Source organism: Bombina bombina, chromosome 5 (genome assembly GCF_027579735.1).
Source record: "Bombina bombina isolate aBomBom1 chromosome 5, aBomBom1.pri, whole genome shotgun sequence".
In the NCBI taxonomy this organism is placed as follows: domain Eukaryota; kingdom Metazoa; phylum Chordata; class Amphibia; order Anura; family Bombinatoridae; genus Bombina; species Bombina bombina.
The window spans coordinates 1,125,552,316-1,125,573,241 of record NC_069503.1 but is presented as its reverse complement, the minus strand read 5'-3'; the positions used below and the strand labels follow the sequence as shown (position 1 = coordinate 1,125,573,241).

At 36.7% G+C, this 20,926-nt stretch overlaps 1 protein-coding gene across 1 annotated transcript in view; it reads right to left on the bottom strand.

Annotated features, from left to right (window-relative positions):
- Positions 1-1,939: 1,939 nt before the first annotated feature.
- LOC128661175 (ly6/PLAUR domain-containing protein 2-like) overlaps positions 1,940-20,926 on the bottom strand; it is a 53,104-nt gene continuing 34,117 nt past the window's right edge. The window contains exons 2-3 of the mRNA XM_053715407.1: positions 9,103-9,222; positions 1,940-5,274 (exon numbers count right to left, since the gene is read on the bottom strand). Coding sequence (XP_053571382.1) covers positions 5,033-5,274; positions 9,103-9,222 — 362 coding nt within the window. The 3' untranslated portion in view covers positions 1,940-5,032. The remainder of the gene's footprint in view (positions 5,275-9,102; positions 9,223-20,926) is intronic.

Here is a 20,926-nt window from a genome sequence, read left to right as displayed (position 1 = left end):
TTGAGGAACACTTGATAAAGGCGCATTAGAGGGAAAAGTGTTAAATCTGAACACATTAAGCTTACCGGTTAAGCTGAGTTGCAGTGACCCCAAACTGGAGATCGGATAGGAGGATGTGACGTCACAACCAGCTGGGAAGCCGATGACAAGCCTGATGGAGAGCTCCGGAGGTTAGTTAGTGAACTCCGATACAGTGTAACTAGGCAGTAGCTACAGACAGTAGCCTCAGGCAGATACATTTAAACTCAGGATGTAGTCCCAGGCGTTTGAAAGACACGTTGTCTTCTTTAGAAGAAAAGACGGGAGAAAGCTTAACAACCTAGAGTAGTTAAATCTTCAGCATATAGCTCAGGAATAATTCAAAATTACCAAGCAACGTGGTATCTGAGAATGAGACTTATATAACAATGGAAAAAGGGGCATTGATTAAAACCTTAAAGGTACAGTGGTTTATGTAATATGGAATGAAAACATAACAAGACCCTGACGAGAGAATAGTTACAATTAGGGTTGCACCAATACCATTTTTTTAAGACCGAGTACAAGTACTGATACTTTTTTTCAAATACTCACCGATACCAATTACCGATACTTTTTTAATGTCATGACAGTTTACCAAGCACAATACAGACTAATGATTTAAGATCGCTTCTTTATAATTATTAACTTTATCTCAAAAGACATTATGAAATAATAAAACAGTTTTATGTGCTTGTTGTCACAAAGTTCACAAAACATATTTATAAATAAAATTATTACAATAACATATATTAATAATAACAACAATAAATAACAGCTGCAGCAGCTGGGACTGGAAAGCTACAATTTAAAGGGGTGATTACTGGATGCAATTGGGTTGTAGGGTGCCTATATAACTGATAAATCTGACACTTGTACTTAATACAAAGTCGTATAATTTAATTCTGAAAATAACATTGGGTAAGGAGTATCTCAGTAATCCCCTTTGAGAAAAATGGGGCATTTGTATTCTACTGACTCAACAGAAAATAGGGCCGGTCTTCATATTTTTCCAGGGCTGCTTTTAATTCCCAGTCCAGCCCTGGCTAAGGGTGTTCCTCAGAGTACAGTATATTTTGAGCATAATTGTGCAAGATGAGAGGCTTCCAGCTGTAAAATAGCAGCTTTTAAAGCGCTGCTCTGACGTAAAATAATACAAATAACAGCAATTTGTATTGGCAAAACAGAAGTGAACAATTTTTAGTTAAGTCTCCACTCCAGCTTAAAATGATATAGGAACATACAGTTTGAAAAAATGCCACAAGATGGCATATGGTTAGGAATTGGAGGTATCGGTTTAAGTATCGGTGCATTTGCACGAGTACAAGTACTCATGCAAATACTTGGTATCGGCACCGATACCGATACTAGTATCGGTATCGGTGCAACCCTAGTTACAATAATCTATACACTTTGGTTAATGAAAGCAAATTAAATCAAATGAAGGGTTAAATGGTTGCCTTTGGGCTTGGGAATCCTCCTATGTCACAGAGTCTCACCCACTTAAAGTGCAATAGTCCGACTTCTGCTGAATAACCCCAGAGCAAGCCACACAGAAATCTAAGCACCATGTGTTACACACAGTGCAGGGTGATCACACAACAGGACCACTGACAGGCTTGCATTTAGTGTATTGTAGGAATTGTTACTGCCCATTACTAGAAGATCTCACTATCCATCTAACCAGACTTCCTCTAGCTCCTCCCATCAGCAGCAGTGTTTACTGAAGCATCTCTGTTCTCTGTCCAGAGGGAACTTAGTTCCTCCTGCAAAAATAGTGCAGGAACTCCGTTCCCATGAGTACCCGCTCGACTTGACCCCTGCCCCTTTGGTGGAAAGGGACACATCTGCATGATCATAATATACAAAGCATCAAAGAACATCTAATTTTCAAAATAAACAGATACACTCAGACAGAAAATATGTCAAGTTGTTTTTTTATTATTTAGTATTGGTTCATGAATTAACAGTAACAACAAGAAATAAATTATTAGAAAAATAGATGATAAACAGAGGATAGATATAAAAGGAAGAATCATTTTGCATTTAAAATCACAGTAAATGTAAACCTCATGAAATTAACTTATTAAGTAAATCATAGATTTAAATAGTATTTTTGTTTTAATTAAATGTGTTACCATATATTGCCTTTGCTGCTATTTTTGCTGTCTGTTTAACATAAAACTACTGAACAATCTCTAGGACATAATTGTAGGCGGGGTCACACAATGCCCCACCCTCAAAAATATACACTAGTGATCTTGATGTATATTTTTAACAACTAAACAGTCTGTCTACCCCATTGCTGCCTGTAACATACAAATTGCATAAATAGTAGTGATTTGACCCCCTTGACTGTCATTCATCTCTATCTGCTACATATTTTTAAAGCACTGAGGCATAGGAGGCCTTTTACATGTAAGTAAAACTAGTGGACTTTAAAAAATAAACCTGGACATTTAAGTGTTCAGTATTTTTGTGAAAGTTTTACTGGACTGTCCAGTTAAGCAGGCTTTTTTATTCTGCACATTGCAGCAGCGCAAACAGTCATTGTAAAGCCTTGCTATGTGGCCTATTAAAATTAATATAAACAAGCTTTCTTGTGAAACCCGAGCCATTTAAGGCATGTTACTGCAGACAAACTGCACATGCGCAGTTAGTTTATCAGAGATCAGACGCACACAGATAATGCAAGGTACAGAAATCTTGGGACCTCACTACACAACAGAAAGTATAAGGAGTGAGGCAGCGAGCCAGAATCAAAACTGTTATATTATAATTTATCTGTTTAATTTATTTTTTTTAAATAAAAATAAATAGTGGTTTGACTCCTTTGGAAAAAAGATAATTGTATCATTTTAAAAATGCATTTTTACTATCATTTCATTTGAATAGTTTGTTTCTGTTGATAGCAAAACACTTCACACAGTGATTTTAATGAATCTTAATGTATTTATAGTATTAATATAGTTTATATCCTTAAATTGTATTAAGTCATTTATTATAGCTTTGGAATATATTTTTAAATGGACATAAAACCCACATTTTAGTACATGATTCAAATAGAATATACATTTTAACTTTCCAGTTTAAATCTGTTATCAATTTTGCTTCATTATTTTGGTATCCTTTATAGAAGAAGCAGCAATGGAGTTAGCTGAACACATCGGTTACCAATGAAAATGGGCATACTAGTGCATCCACCAATCAGCAGCTAGCTCCAAGCATCCTAAGCCCTTCGTAAGAATGATTTTCAATGAAGATTACTAATAGAAGTAAGCAAATTAGACAATAGAAGTAAATTGGAAAGTTGGTTAAAATCATATGCTTTAACTGAATCATGAAAGAAAAAAAATTAGGTTTCATGTTCCTTTAACAAGAATTTCAGTAATACTTTAAAACTGTAACATTTGTCTTATAGGGACATAAAACACCTTGGAATTAGAATTTCTTTCTGTATTCCTACAATAAATTAGCATGCAAGGGAAACATGAAAACTTTCTGATTACATTAATACCTTGTTTCCTGCAGCTGTTTTTCAAAGGCTAAACTTACCCCCACCATTTATTATTATTATTATTATTACTACTACTTGAAGAAGCCAATCAAGGCTTGTAATTTAAAACTTATCTCCACTAAAGAAAATTAGTGACAGATATGTGGTAGGGTTAGGTTTGTCAATTTTGCAGTGTGCACTTCCATTTCTAATGAACATTTATTGCAAAGTTTTCCTTCTACACATAATTAAAGGGATATTAAACACCAAATTATTTTCATGCACCTCAGTCTAATTATTGGTGCTGCCATTTTGAAACAAATGTTATACTGCCGTATAACGATATCTGAAGGAGAATTGCTGCACACACTTAAGCACTGGAATGCAATGCAATAAAAACTTCAACATGGTGTCACCTATGACTATAGTGAGGTAATAACCTTAAAACTATGCTTAAAAAATGTATTTTGAGTGATTTAGCATTTTATCCCTGTGTTTCTAAAGATTTCAATTCAGAGGAGAATGTTTAAAGGCAATTTCTATATTTCTGTGTGTTAAAGAGAGACATTAAAATACAGTGCTGTAGAAACAATGGAGAGACTGCACTATTTCTGTATGCCTCATGCAGTACAGCCTTAAATAGGCCCCTGTGAAAGGGGTTAAAACATTCATTACAAATCATATTAATAATATGCATTCAAATTCACATTTAAAGCATTCAGCAAAATTCAAATTTAAATTATGCAATTCATATTTAAACCACACAGGGAAAAAAATGTATTTAATGTCCACAGAAAAAAAGTCATTTCAAACTACAAATCTAAATTTGTAGTAAAAAAGTAAAAAAAAAAAACCAAAGCATAGTTATTTTTTCTAACATATAATGTGTCTCACAAGTTTGTCAAATTGGTTGAACAGGGGCATTTCTTGGGCTTATCTAAAGTTCTCTCACAGGTCTTATTGTATTCTCTAAGCATTTTACCTCTACAGGTTTTATCCCTACAAATGTATCCTAGCTATTAACTCAAAATATACAATGTACTCATTATACTGATAGAAAAAGACATGAATGCAATTATAGAACACTGGAAAGAACACTATTTCATTTGTATTTGCTTAAAAATGGTATTATCAGTGCCAGATTCTCTTAGTTACCTTCGGGCCACCCTGTGGGATTCTCAATTTCCGAATACATCATTATTTTCTATAAGAGGCATCTCAAGGGGACGTTTTAGAGAGATAACGAGATCTGCCACTGTAAAAGTTGACGTGATGGTTTCACTCCATGATGATGAGTTTTTGACAAACAGGTCTTTAATATCACAAAGTTAAAGTGTTTTATGTCTCTTTAAGTTATAATGGCCTTGATTAGTTTATAGTCTTTCTTGATAAATAGGAGTATTGTAGAAGTGCTGTTGAATTATTGATGAATACACACAATTTTTTGTTTTACAAATAAATATGTTCCTTTGAAAAAATCTTTCTTAGTGTTTCTTGTCATTTGAGTGTTGCATTTGTTTACAGGACAGTTCTCAATGATAAAACTATACTTATGAAACAAATAAGTAATCCAAATCCAAAAGAATTCTTTACAGTTTCAGCTCCGCTATTTGATCCACCAGCATAAACACCTCTGTTATTGCAAAGATCACTGTTGCAACACAAAACAAGTTGGTCAGCTCCAATCTGGTCACTGTCACTTGAAGAACAGTCTTTAGCACAGTCTCGAATGACCATCTCAGTTCCTTGAAAAGGATAACCTAAAAAATGAGAGGAAAACAAAGAATTTTCTTACATGCCAGAATTTAACCCAGTCATCATTTTGGTTTACATGCAGGGACAGATTGAGACCAATCATGGCCCCAGGTAAAAATTAGGGAAGGGCCCTCACTGTCTCACAATGATCCACATTTATGCAAATGAACATGGTAGCCTCCCTGCCCTGCCCCCACCAGACCCCCCAAACTTCAGGGTCAGGACCCCCAAAATCAAGTGCCAGTGACAGGGCCCCTAACCTCCATGGCCAGAGCCCACACTCCATGGTCCTCACAGTCACATGGACCTCACAGTCACAGACCCCCACATTCAGACACAAGGCCCACACTCTGGGGCCAAGGCCCCCACTAAACCCACACTTAACTGCTTAGTAACTGATAGCGCAGCTGTCAACCTCAGCTTAAGCAACACATTAGGAGCCATGGAGATGCCATTTGTGGGTCTGCCTACCTGCTGGGCCCTCGATTAAGGTCCTATTTGCCTGGCTGATCAGTTTGTCCCTGTTTACATGAATGTGATGCTCCTTACTGAGCCACAGTTTTTGTACACTATTTCATTACACTATCTCCACTTGGGTTTGTCTTTTATATGTTTAACTAATTTGTTTGTGAGGGGTTGTTATGACCACATTTTGGGCACATTTTTACAGGGGGAGGGGTCTTTTGGCCTATATATTTTTATGTTTTCATGCACTTCTGGATATTCTAAGGAAGGGGAGACTGTCCCCAAAACGTCACCTTCAATAAAGGATTGATAAACACTTCCACTTTGTATTGTTTTTTTTTATATATTTAGATAGATATTTAAAAGGAAAAATTACTTTTTCTTTTAAATGAAGAACAAAGGTATCTCAAGTATTTTTATTAAAAAAATATACATTTTTTAATAGCTATTTTATATGTCAAGGTGTTTGACTGAGAAGGGCTTAAAAGTGTGTGTGTATATATATATATATATATATATAAACACAGTATATATATATACATATATATATATATATATATATATATATATATATACATATATATATATATATATATATATATATATATATATATATATATATATATATATATATATACATACAGACAGAAGCACACTCACAGGAATGAACAACCAGCTCAATACCATTATAAGCCTGTTAGCCTGTTCTCTGGCGATTTACCACATGGGTGCAGCTTCTTTTTAGCCCAGTAATGCTTTGCACAGAGTAGAACTTTCCTGTAATATATCAGTCAGATCCCGCCTATTACGGTCAGTCCAGCACCGAAATACCAGGCAATTCCTCTCTGAACAAGGAACACAGCAACCCCAGACAATTATTTCAGCCTTCATTGGGCCTTGTCAGTGAGGTGTAGCCATATTCCTTTAAGTACACTGAGCAAGGAGTCCACATCTGTTTGCCCCTTTTCCCCTTAGGGAGACTACATACATACAGGGAGAAGCACACCCACAGGAATGAACAGCCAGCTCAATACCATTGTTAGCCTGTTCTCTGGCGATTTACCACCTGGGTGCAGCTTCTTTTTAGCCCAGTAATGCGTTTCACAGAGAAGAACTTTCCTGTAGTATATCAGTCTGATCCCGCCTTTTATGGCAGAAACAATCGTCTCGGGTTGCTGTGTTCCTTGTTCAGAGAGGAATTGCCTGGTATTTCGGCGCTGGACTGACCGTAATAGGCGGGATCAGACTGATATACTACAGGAAAGTTCTACTCTGTGAAAAGCATTACTGGGCTAAAAGAAGCTGCACCCAGGTGGTAAATCACAAAAGAACAGGTTAACAATGGTATTGAGCCGGTTGTTCATTCCTGTGAGTGTGCTTCTCTCTGTGTGTATTTAGTCTCCCTATGGGAAAAAGGGGAATCCAGACGAGGATCAGTGTGCTTAGAGGAATATGGCTACACCTCACTGACAAGGTCCAATGAAGGCCGAAACGATCGTCTGGGGTTGTTGTGTTCATTGTTTAGAGAGGAATTGCCTGGTATTTCAGTACTGGACTGACCTTAATAGGCGGGATCAGACTGATATACTATAGGAAAGTTCTACTCTGTGAAAAGCATTACTGGGCTAAAAGAAGCTGCACCCAGGTGGTAAATCGGCAAAAAACAGGCTAACAATGGTATTGAGCTGGTTGTTTGTCCGTGAGAGTGTGCTTTTCTGTGTGTATATATATATATATATATAAATATATATATAAGTGTAAAACTTTTTTTAAATATGTTTCACGTGTTTTATTACAATTTTTGTAGTCCTAATACTTAACTTTAGGGGGCCGAATTATCAAGCTCCGAATGGCTCGCCGGAAAAAGCAGTTATGAATCAGCGGTCTAAAGACAGCAGCTCCATAACCTTTCTGCCTGCTCTGAGGCTGCGGATATCAATCCACCCGATCCTATATGAACGGGCTGATTGACTCCCCCTGCTAGCGGACAATTGGCTGCGAATCTGCAGGGTGCGGCATTGTACAAGCAGTTCACAAGAATGTATGCTGTCGTCATGTATCGATGTGCGGTGCACATGATACGCTACATCGTATCATGTCCTCTCGCACTTTCATAAATCGCCCCTAGGTCTCAAGTTTTTTAGCGCTGTTACACAATTTTCAACTTGTAATATGAGCGATTTTTAGCAAAGTCACAATATCCATTGAAAGCATAGGGGTGCTACAGGGATTACAACCAGGCTAAACATTTATTTGTTATTCTTCTTTATCATGGACTTGTGATATCAGTTTTTGCTCTAATACTAGTGCGGTCCAGGATATTGATAGCACACCCTGCACTATAATAGTGCTCCACTTGTAATCTGGGCCAGAATTGCTTTCCTATCCAAGTAAGGGCCAACTATTATGCATATTGTTTGATAATCTAATGTGATTTCTCCTAATGGACTTTGCACACAAGCTGGTCTGGGGTTAAAAGACAGTAAACACTGAGATTTTTTTAGTTTAGTTATGCATAATGAAACAACTTTGCAATATATTTAATTATTTTGTCCCCTTTTCATGTAATTTAGCTTTGAAAATTGAGTGATTTCTAATTCTCAGAACTTGAAATGCACCTGCTGACTTATTAAAGCCAACTCTGCTACATATATGTTCCTAATTGGCTTTATCAAATAACAACTGCAAAACAATGCATTTTTAATAACTTTATGACAGCGGCTAGTCTTTTTGTTGCAAATTGTTGGTTGGGTTTAGCTATGGAAATATAAATTCAGTAAAAAGGATGTTAAACATTTTTAGACTTGGCTATGTTATTGTATTACAACGCAATAGAAATGTCTTGTAATTACAAGGAATGTACTGTCACTTTAACTGCAATAATAATTGCAGATGCAGCTGCCTGTGAGAGCTAGTGAGTGCCCAGGCCTGCGAGTTTTGCTAATGACTTGGGTGTTTGTACACACTCGGGTTGAGAGTGCAGCTAGGGTTGTTATATTGTTTAAGGAAGGACACATGAAAAATATAAAAATACATAATGTACATTTGAATAATGTTCTGTTGTAAAAACCGAGATATCTGTATTTTTCATATGTGTCCTCCTTTAAAGAGGCAATATGGCAACCTTAAAGGGATATGAAACCTATTTTTTTCTTTCAGGATTCAGATAGATCATGCAATTTTAAGTAACTTTTTAATTTATGCCTATTATCATTTTTTATTCGTCCTCTTGGTATCTTTATTTGAAAAGCAGAAATGTTAGCTTAGGAGCCGGCCTATTGTTGGTTCAGCACCTGGGTAGCGCTTGCTGATTGGTGTCTAATTCTAGTATTTAGTTTTAATTTTAATTTGATGATAAAGAAACTCACCTTCAAATCCTCCGGTTACTGTTGTTTTGCATAACTGTTGAGTCGCTGTACAATTCTTTGTATCAGTACATTCGGCACTGGCAGTTGGATATGGACAAAGGTAGCACTCCAAAGAACATGCTGTAAGGGGGGGAGAGACAGAATAGAAATTGTAATAGCTTGTAAATAAAACTCAAATTATTGCTCTTGACTTTTTAGTGGGAATATTCTAGCTCAAAGGATTCTGGTGCTTAAATTTAAAGAGAAACTCACAATTCTCAAAGAGCAGCACTTGTGCAGATTTTAACTTGAAATAAGTGCTAAGCAGTCCTTTTTTTTTTTAAGGGATATAATATTGCAGAAATACAAAGAGCAATGTAATTTGTAAAGGATACACATAAATATACATAGTATGATCCTAATTTGTTAAAGTTACAAAGAAACTGTGAAAGCATAATCATGCACTGGGCTTGTCTCTCCTTCACATAAAGTGCAGGGAACAGCCCTTGGAGACATATAGCAAAATCTAGATTTGCCCTTCCTATGTTGCATATCACTTTTTGCAATAAAGTGGATCACTTTTAGCTGTTGCCCAGTTGTGGCTTGTCTCCCTTTTGATAATTGTATATCATCTCACCTGAGTGAAGAGCTTTAGGTAATCAGGCCCCTTGTGAGCTAATGACAAGAGACAAATGTATGTAGCCACCAATCACCCGCTAGCTCCCAGTAGTGTAGGATATGTAAAAAAATGTTTTAACAAAGGATATCAAGAGAACAAAGTAAATATGAAAACAGAACTTAAAGGGGCAATATACTCTAATATTTTCTCCTATTTATTGTGTTCCCTGATATCCATTTTGCGTACTGGAGTGTATAAAATAGTTTACAAATAGCTTCTTTGCCTTTATTTTCTCATTTAAATTAGCTGATTTTGCTTATTGTATCTCCGCCCATACTGAACATTTCAAAAAAACAAACAAACAAGAAGAAGAGAAGATAGAGAGAGAGAGAGAGAGAGAGAGAGAGTTCATGAATGCAGAGAAAGCTATTAGAGTTTATGATTAGATATCACAAGCTTATCTAAGACGCATCCAGTTTGTTAGTTACTAAGATCTGCAATAAGCACTTCGCTCGCAGACCCACCACAGCTGTCAATGACTTCTCGACTTCTCCTCCAGCCTCACCTTGTAAGCATATCCCCGGGCAAGTTTCTCACCAAGAACGCTTCCACTGCAAAAATGCCGGCGGCTATAAATGAAGCAACGGTTTTAAGGAGCACTGTCTGTGAAGAGCGATCTTAATCAGCGCACGTTCCTTGTCTTCTCTGTAAAAGTCTGCACTTTATCGCTCACTGTACTGTGTGCTGGCTTTTAGAGAGAGGGGATAGGGCAGATGTGCTGCCCCTCCCGTATATGCTGGCCTAGGCCATAATATGCCCCTGCATGTGATAACAGGGTATATGTACAGCAAGACAGTGACAGATGAGGTCAGATTGCAGTCAGTTATAGCCAGGCTTATACATTATGTGCATTGGGACAGCCCAGGATGACACTGTATGCAAGTATGGGCCAGATAGTCAGACCTTGCAGGTATAGGCTACAGGACACAGTATGGAGTACTGGGCAGCATTTTATAGAATGTAAGTAATGCTAAGAAGGACACAATATATGCAGGTATACCGTATGGGTCTGCAGCACACACTGTTCATGTACAGGCCAGCAGTTCACAATATGCAGGTATAGATCAGCAGGATACAATATGCAGGTATAGATCAGCAGGATATAATATGCAGGTATAGATCAGCAGGATACAATATGCAGGTATAGATCAGCAAGATACAATATGCAGGTATAGATCAGCAGGACACAATATGCAGGTATAGATCAGCAGGATACAATATGCAGGTATTGATCTAATAGCACTGAATATCTAGCACATATATGGCTATGTGATAACAGGTTATATGTACAGCAAGACAGTGACAGATGAGGTCAGATTGCAGTCAGTTATAGCCAGGCTTATACGTTATGTGCATTGGGACAGCCCAGTATGACACTGTATGCAAGTTTGGGCCAGATAGTCAGACCTTGCAGGTATAGGCTACAGGACACAGTATGGAGTACTGGGCAGCATTTTATAGAATGTAAGTAATGCTGAGAAGGACACAATATGCAGGTATGGGTCTGCACACACTACTCATGCACAGGCCAGTTGACACAATATTCATGTACAGATCAGCAGGACACAATATGCAGGTATAGATCAGCAGACACAGTATGCAGGTATAGATCAGCAAGACACAATATGCAGGTATAGATCAGCAGGACACAATATGCAGGTATAGATCAGCAAGACACAATATGCAGGTATAGATCAGCAGGACACCATATACAGGTATAGATCAGCAGGACACAGTATGCAGGTATAGATTACCTGACACACTCCTAGATTTAGAGTTCTGCGTTAGCCGTCAAAAGCAGCGTTAAGGGGTCCTAACGCTGCTTTTGGCCGCCCGCTGGTATTTAGAGTCAGACAGGAAAGGGTCTACCGCTCACTTTCCAGCCGCGACTTTTCCATACCGCAGATCCCCTTACGCCAATTGTGTATCCTATCTTTTCAATGGGATCTTCCTAACGCCGGTATTTAGAGTCTTGGCTGAAGTGAGCGGTAGAGCCTCTACCGACAAGACTCCAGCCGCAAAAAAAAGTCAGTAGTTAAGAGCTTTATGGGCTAACGCCAGTTTTATAAAGCTCTTAACTACAGTGCTCTAAAGTAGACTAACACCCATAAACTACCTATGTACCCCTAAACCGAGGTTGCCGCCACTATAATAATTTGTTTTAACCCCTAATCTTCCGACCGCACACCGCCGCCACCTACATTATCCCTATGAACCCCTAATCTGCTGCCCCTAACATTGTCGACACCTACATAATATTTATTAACCCCTAATCTGCCCCCCCAACGTCACCACTACTTAACTACACTTATTAACCCCTAAACTGCCGACCGGACCTCGCCGCCACTATAATAAATGTATTAACCCCTAAACCGTTGCACTCCCGCCTCGCAAACACTATAATAAATAGTATTAACCCCTAATCTGCCCTCCCGAACATTGCCGCCACCTAACTTCAAGTATTAACCCCTAAGCTGCTGACCGGACCTCGCCGCTACTCTAATAAATGTATTAACCCCTAAAGCTAAGTCTAACCCTAACCCTAACACCCCCCTAAGTTAAATATAATTTTAATCTAAATTTAATCTAATTTTAATCTAACAATATGCAGGTATGGGTCTGCAGCACACACTACTCATGCACAGGCCAGCGGACACAATATGCAGGTATAGATCAGCAGACACAGTATGCAGGTATAGATTAGCAGGACACAATATGCAGGTATAGATCAGCAGGACACAATATGCAGTTATAGATCTGCAGGACACAATATTCATGTACAGGTCAGTAGGACACACTATGCAGGTATAGATCAGCAGGACACAATATGCAGGTATAGATCAGCAGGACACAGTATGCAGGTATAGATCAGCAGGACACAATATGCAGGTATAGATCAGCAGGACACAATATGCAGGTATAGATCAGCAGGATACAATATTCAGGTATAGATCAGCAGGACACAATATGCAGGTATAGATCAGCAGGATACAATATGCAGGTATAGATCAGCAGAATACAATATGCAGGTATAGATCAGCAGGATACAATATGCAGGTATAGATCAGCAGGACACAATATGGAGGTATAGATCAGCAGGACACAATATGCAGGTATAGATCAGCAGGACACAGTATGCAGGTATAGATCAGCAGGACACAGTATGCAGGTATAGATCAGCAGGACACACTATGCAGGTATAGATCAGCAGGACACACTATGCAGGTATAGATCAGCAGGATACAATATGCAGGTATAGATCAGTTGACACAATACACAGGTATAGATCAGCAGGACACAATATGCAGGTATAGATCAGCAGGACACAATATGCAGGTATAGATCAGCAGAACACAATATGCAGGTATAGATCAGCAGGACACATTATGCAGGTATAGATCAGCAGGACACAATATGCAGGTATAGATCAGTTGACACAATACACAGGTATAGATCAGCAGGACACAATATGCAGGTATAGATCAGTTGACACAGTACACAGGTATAGATCAGCAGGACACACTATGCAGGTATAGATCAGCAGACACAATACACAGGTATAGATCAGCAGGATACAATATGCAGGTATAGATCAGCAGGACACAATATGCAGGTATAGATCAGCAGGACACAATATGCAGGTATAGATCAGCAGGACACAATACACAGGTATAGATCAGCAGGATACAATATGCAGGTATAGATCAGCAGGATACAATATGCAGGTATAGATCAGCAGGACACAATATGCAGGTATAGATCAGCAGGACACAATATGTAGGTATAGATCAGCAGGACACAATATGCAGGTATAGATCAGCAGGACACAATATGCAGGTATAGATCAGCAGGACACAATATGCAGGTATAGATCAGCAGGACACACTATGCAGGTCAGCACAATATGCAGGTGCAGGAAAGTTGAAAGTTGACACACTATGCAGGTGCAGATCAGCAGGACACAATATGCAGAATAGATAACAAGGACACACTATTCATGTACAGGCCGGCATACACACTATGTATGTATAGATCAGCAGGACACAATATGCAGGTATAGATCAGTAGGACACAATATGCAGGTATAGATCAGCAAGACACAATATGCAGGTACAGATCAACAGGACACACTATGCAGTTATAGATCAGCAGGGCACACTATGCAGGTATAGATCAGCAGGACACAATATGCAGGTATAGATCAGCAGGACACAATATGCAGGTATAGATCAGCAAGACACAATATACAGGTACAGATCAACAGGACACACTATGCAGTTATAGATCAGCAGGACACACTATGCAGGTATAGATCAGTTGACACAATACACAGGTATATATCAGCAGGACACAATATTCAGTTATAGATCTGCAGGACACAATATGCAGGTATAGAACAGCAAACACAATATGCAGGGTATATCCAACAGGACACAATATGCAGGTATGGATCAGTTGACACAATACACAGGTATATATCAGCAGGACACAATATTCAGTTATAGATCTGCAGAACACAATATGCAGGGTATATCCAACAGGATACAATATGCAGGTATGGGGGTAAATTTATTAAATGTCCGCTTGACATCGCTAAATAATGACAGCATACGCTGTCAGCATTTAACATTGAACAAGGCCACTTCTATGCAGAATAGATAACAAGGACACATTATTCATGTACAGGCCAGCAGACACACTATGCAGATAAAGATCGGCAGGACACACTATGCAGGTATAGATCAGCAGACACACTATGCAGGTATAGATCAGCAGACACACTATGCAGGTATAGATCAGCAGGACACACTATTCAGGTATAGATCAATAGGACACACTATGCAGGTATAAATCAGCAGGACACACTATGCAGGTATAGATCAGCAGAACACAGTATGCAGGTATAGATCAGCAGGACACACTATGCAGGTATAGATCAGCAGGACACAATATACAGGTATAGATCAGCAGAACACAGTATGCAGGTATAGATCAGCAGGACACACTATGCAGGTATAAATCAGCAGAACACAGTATGCAGGTATAGATCAGCAGGACACACTATGCAGGTATAGATCAGCAGAACACAGTATGCAGGTATAGATCAGCAGGACACACTATGCAGGTATAAATCAGCAGGACACACTATGCAGGTATAAATCAGCAGGACACAGTATGCAGGTATAGATCAGCAGATACAATATGCAGGTATAGATCAGCAGAACACACTATGCAGGTATAGATCAGCAGGACACAATATGCAGGTATAGATCAGCAGAACACACTATGCAGGTATAGATCAGCATAACACAATATGCAAGTATAGATCAGCAGGACACATTATGCAGGTATAGAACAGCAGGACACAATATGCAGGTATAGATCAGCAGAACACACTATGCAGGTATAGATCAGCATAACACAATATGCACGTATAGATCAGCAGGACACATTATGCAGGTATAGAACAGCAGAACACAATATGCAGGTACAGAGCAGTAGGGCACACTATGCAGGTATAAATCAGCAGACACAATACACAGGTATAGATCAGCAGGACACAATATGCAGGTATAGATCAGCAGACACAATACACAGGTATAGATCAGCAGGACACATTATGCAGGTGCAGATCAGCAAGACACAATATGCTGGAATAGATCAGCAGGATACACTATGCAGGTACAGATCAGCAGGACACAATATGCACAGTGTGCAGGTAATATATGGAAGGAAACACTATGGACCCATGCAATAAAGGACACATGGACAAGGTTCTCAACTTGGAAACCTGTCCTTGTGCCTTTGTGCACCACCTTTGTGTAACACCCCCCACTTGTCTCAGAGAAGGGCATGTCTATCACCCTGAACAAATAGGTTTTATGGTCAAGAGGGTAAGAATGAGCTGTCAGATGACCCCTGCTTCTTACCTTGTAGAAAGCAGGTGCCCATTTACCAGCTGCATCCGCTTCTAAATACATTAAGCCCTTTACATGTACAGACCAGTGGCAGGTCTCACAGAGAACAAGGCAAGGCCAACAACAGGACTCATCTACTAACAACGGCATAGTAACCTCTTTAGGATAGCTTATGCACAACATTATTATTATTATTATTATTATTATTATTATTATTATTATTATTATTATTATTATTATTGTAACCTCTTTAGGATAGCTTATGCACAACATTATTATTATTATTATTATTATTATTATTATTATTGTAACCTCTTTAGGATAGCTTATGCACAACATTATTATTATTATTATTATTATTATTATTATTATTATTATTATTGTAATAATACCAGTAACCTCTTTAGGATAGCTTATGCACAGCATTATTATTATTATTATTATTATTATTATTATTATTATTATTGTAACCTCTTTAGGATAGCTTATGCACAACATTATTATTATTATTATTATTATTATTATTATTATTATTATTATTATTATTATTGTAACCTCTTTAGGATAGCTTATGCACAACATTATTATTATTATTATTATTATTATTATTATTATTATTATTATTATTATTGTAACCTCTTTAGGATAGCTTATGCACAACATTATTATAATTATTATTATTATTATTATTATTATTATTATTATTGTAACCTCTTTAGGATAGCTTATGCACAACATTTTTATTATATAATAATAATAATAATAATAATAATAATAATAATAATAATAATAATAATAATAATAATTGTAACCTCTTTAGGATAGCTTATGCACAGTATTATTATTATTATTATTATTATTATTATTATTATTATTATTATTATTATTATTATTATTGGAACCTCTTTAGGATAGCTTATGCACAGTATTATTATTATTATTATTATTATTATTATTATTATTGTAAACTCTTTAGGATAGCTTATGCACAGCATGATTATTATTATTATTGTTATTATTTTTATTATAATTGTAACCTCTTAAAGATAGCTTATGTACAACATTTTTATTATTATTATTATTATTATTATTATTATTATTATTATTATTATTATTATTATTATTATAGTAACCTCTTTAGGATAGCTTATGCACAACATTATTATTATTATTATTATTATTATTATTATTATTATAGTAACCTCTTTAGCATAGTTTATGCACAACATTATTATTATTATTATTATTGTCACCTCTTTAGGATAGCTTATGCACAACATTATTATTATTATTATTATTATTATTATTATTATTATAGTAACCTCTTTAGCATAGTTTATGCACAACATTATTATTATTATTATTATTATTATTATTATTATTATAGTAACCTCTTTAGGATAGCTTATGCACAATATTATTATTATTATTATTATTATTATTATTATTATTATTATTATTGTCACCTCTTTAGGATGGCTTGTGCACAAAATTTTTATTATTATTATAGTAACCTCTTTAGCATAGTTTATGCACAACATTATTATTATTATTATTATTATTATTATTATTATTATTGTCACCTCTTTAGCATAGTTTATGCACAACATTATTATTATTATTATTATTATTATTATTATTATTATTATTGTCACCTCTTTAGGATAGCTTGTGCACAACATTTTTATTATTATTATTATTATTATTATTATTATTATTATTATTGTCACCTCTTTAGGATAGCTTGTGCACAACATTTTTATTATTATTATTATAATAGTAACCTCTTTAGCATAGCTTATGCACAACAATATTATTATTATTATAGTACCCTCTTTAGGATAGCTTGTCCACAAATGTATTATTATTATTATTATTATTATTATTATTATTATTATTAATATTATTATTATTGTAACCTATTTAGGATAGCTTATGCACAACATTATTATTATTATTATTGTTAGTATTATTAGTATAACCTCATTAGCATAGCTTATGCGCAACATTATTATTATTATTATTGTTAGTATTATTAGTATAACCTCTTTAGCATAGCTTATGCACAACATTATTATTATTACTATTATTATTATTATTATAGTAATAATACCAGTAACCTCTTTAGGATAGCTTATGCGCAACATTATTATTATTATAATTATTAACATTATTATTATTATTATTATTATTATGTTAACCTTTTCACGCTGTTATGACGTTGTATTCCGTCACAACGGCTCTGGGTATTAAAGCCGTTATGACGGAATACAACGTCATAGCCAACGGCTGTCCTGAAGCCTACTGTGCTTGCAGGATTTGATCGCAGTCTGGAGGGCGTTCCTAGCGTCATAGGGACGCCCCCCAGACCCGATCCTATAATTGAAATCTTGCGATTGTTTGCACGATCGCATGATTTCAATTTGTCTACATCGGAACGTTGTTCTGATGTAGACTTTATAACCCGGTCACGAAAGGGTTAACCTCTCTAAGATAGCTTATGCACAGCATTATTATTATTATTATTATTATTATTATTATAATAGTATTCTCTCTAGAATAGCTTATGCAGAAGGTTAAAAGGTTTCATACTTTATTAACATTTTAAAAGCACTTGAAAATCATCTGCTGTAAGCAATAAACATGTAGCATGTAGCCAGGTCAAGCAAACTGCAGCACACACAAATTAAATTCCAGCCTCTCTAGAAGAAGTGCAACAAACACAAATTTCAAAGTTATTTTATTGCAATCTCAGACAAAATAAATTCTAGATGTATATTGCAATATTGTTATGTTTTCATCTATTTAGCATTTATGGGGGTACTAAATATTTGGTTTCAAGGGACATTCATGATTGTTGTTGAAAAATATGTGCAGCAGTCACTGAGATTTTAAAGTTTAAAATATTTGGTAGGTCATTCTCAGGTTTTGGCAGCAGATGAGTGGATTTGAAGCCCAACGCACACACACACACACACACACACACACACACACACATACACATGCACACACATACAAGCAAACACACAAACATGCACTGACACATACACAAGCACACACACACAAACATGCACACACACACATATACATGCACACACACACATATACATGCACAAGCACACACACAAACATGCACAAATACACACATACACAAACAAGACAAACACACACACATATACGCAAACACATGAACACACACACAAACACATACTCAAACAAAACAAACACACACACACACAAATACACATGAGCACATTAACACACAAACACATGCACACACACACACAGACTCAAACAAAACAAACACGCACACACATAAACAAACACACACACATACAAACACACACACACACATGCACACATACACAAAAAACACACACACACACAAATACATATAGAAAAACATACACAAACACACACACAAACAAACACACACACATAAACAAATACACCCAAATATGCCGCAAACACATATACACATACACACACCACACACATTTACACACATTCATACTTTTACACACACACACTTGTACACACACATACACGCATACACACATATGCACACATACATTACACATACACAATGACACATTACATACACATAATACAACTGTAAAATATATACTGTAGATATATATATATACACATCACTCAGACACACTTTGCAAACATATACATTTTTATAGTAAAAGTATAAAGAAATATACAATAATACAAACTTTTTGCGCGTCAGGTTGCACTTGTAGTACGAGTCGAAGGTAAAAAGTTATTGCTCTCACGCTAACCCGTCGAACGCACAAAGCGGAGCTTACAATATTGTGATAACCTATTCCCCATACAATTCAATAGAGCAAAAAACTGAAAGAAAAAAAACACCTCACTCGTGTGCAAACCCAATTGCATATTCTCATGTGTGCTAACCCGACATGAAAATATAAATATTTCACATTACAATGTTCTGCACATAGCAGAATATGTTCTTGTTATTCATAAATACATATTTACACATATATATATATATATATATATATATATATATATATATATATATATATATAATGGTATTTTGGTACAATAAATATATATACCTTTATATAATTGATTCACTGAAAGAGTTAGTTTAGTGCACAATGGTTGAGGAAGCGCCCTGTAAAGGGATTAAATACATCTCTCACTTGCTAAATAAGCCCAATCGAAATTTGAGGATATAACCGACTGTTTGTTAAATCAGCATAAAGTTCAATTGTTAACACACTCCTGCCTCAGACTCTTCAAACAAATCAACAGCAAAATCAAGCAGTCCGTGTGAGACTTGACTATGTCAAAATAAAAGCCACTGGCTATACTCACTACAGATATGCGGTGCTGTGTTGTAATTGTCCCTCCGGCTCCGTGTGTAACAAGATAGTCCCCGATGCTCCTCCACTTGTCAGACGTTGTCTGTGGCGTGCCGTGAATTGTGTGCCTCTCTGCACACGCTGTGAGCGTCCAGTGACGTAAATGCTGCCGGTCACGTAGTGTATGGTGGCCAATCGGTAGAATCCCTTACCCTGACGTCAGGTAAGAACGTAGCTTGGGCTAAGCAAGCAGGGGAATGAGTATACTGCCTGCTGTGTGAGAGGCTTCCGAGCTTGTGGACCCCAGAATCTGGCTATATTAAAGGCAAATAAGGAAAAGGCAATCCGGGGTCAAATTAAAATCCAAAATTTATTGTAATCCACATGCGGATAAAAAACCCATAGGGGTCAGAAAAAAAAGCGGATAAGGGAGGTGCGGTAGTTGCTCTAGACAGGGATGCCTACATAAATGAAGCACATAGGCAGCTACACGATACGAATAATTACCTAGAGTTAGACAGGGATCCCACATCAAGTTTTCAAAGGGACCTAAGAAGACTTCTGGATGATGGGTTGGAAGATGGGCACTTCGAATCTGCTACTTTTGAGTATTTGTATGTTGAATGTCCAGTGGTGCCCATCTTCCACCATCTTCCAAAAGTTCACAAAACATTGACAGAAGTCAAGGGACGACCAATTATAAGTGGTATTGGGTCCATTTTTGAACACCTATCCCAATGGTTAGATGCTCTCCTTTTCCCCTTTGTGAAGAGCTTACAAAGTCACCTGAGAGATACTAAAGACCTTTTAAATCTTCTAGAAGATTTCACGTGGAATGTAGGGGCACACATTTGGCTGAATGTGGATGTAGTGGCCCTCTACTCCTCCATCCCGCATGAAAAAGGCAT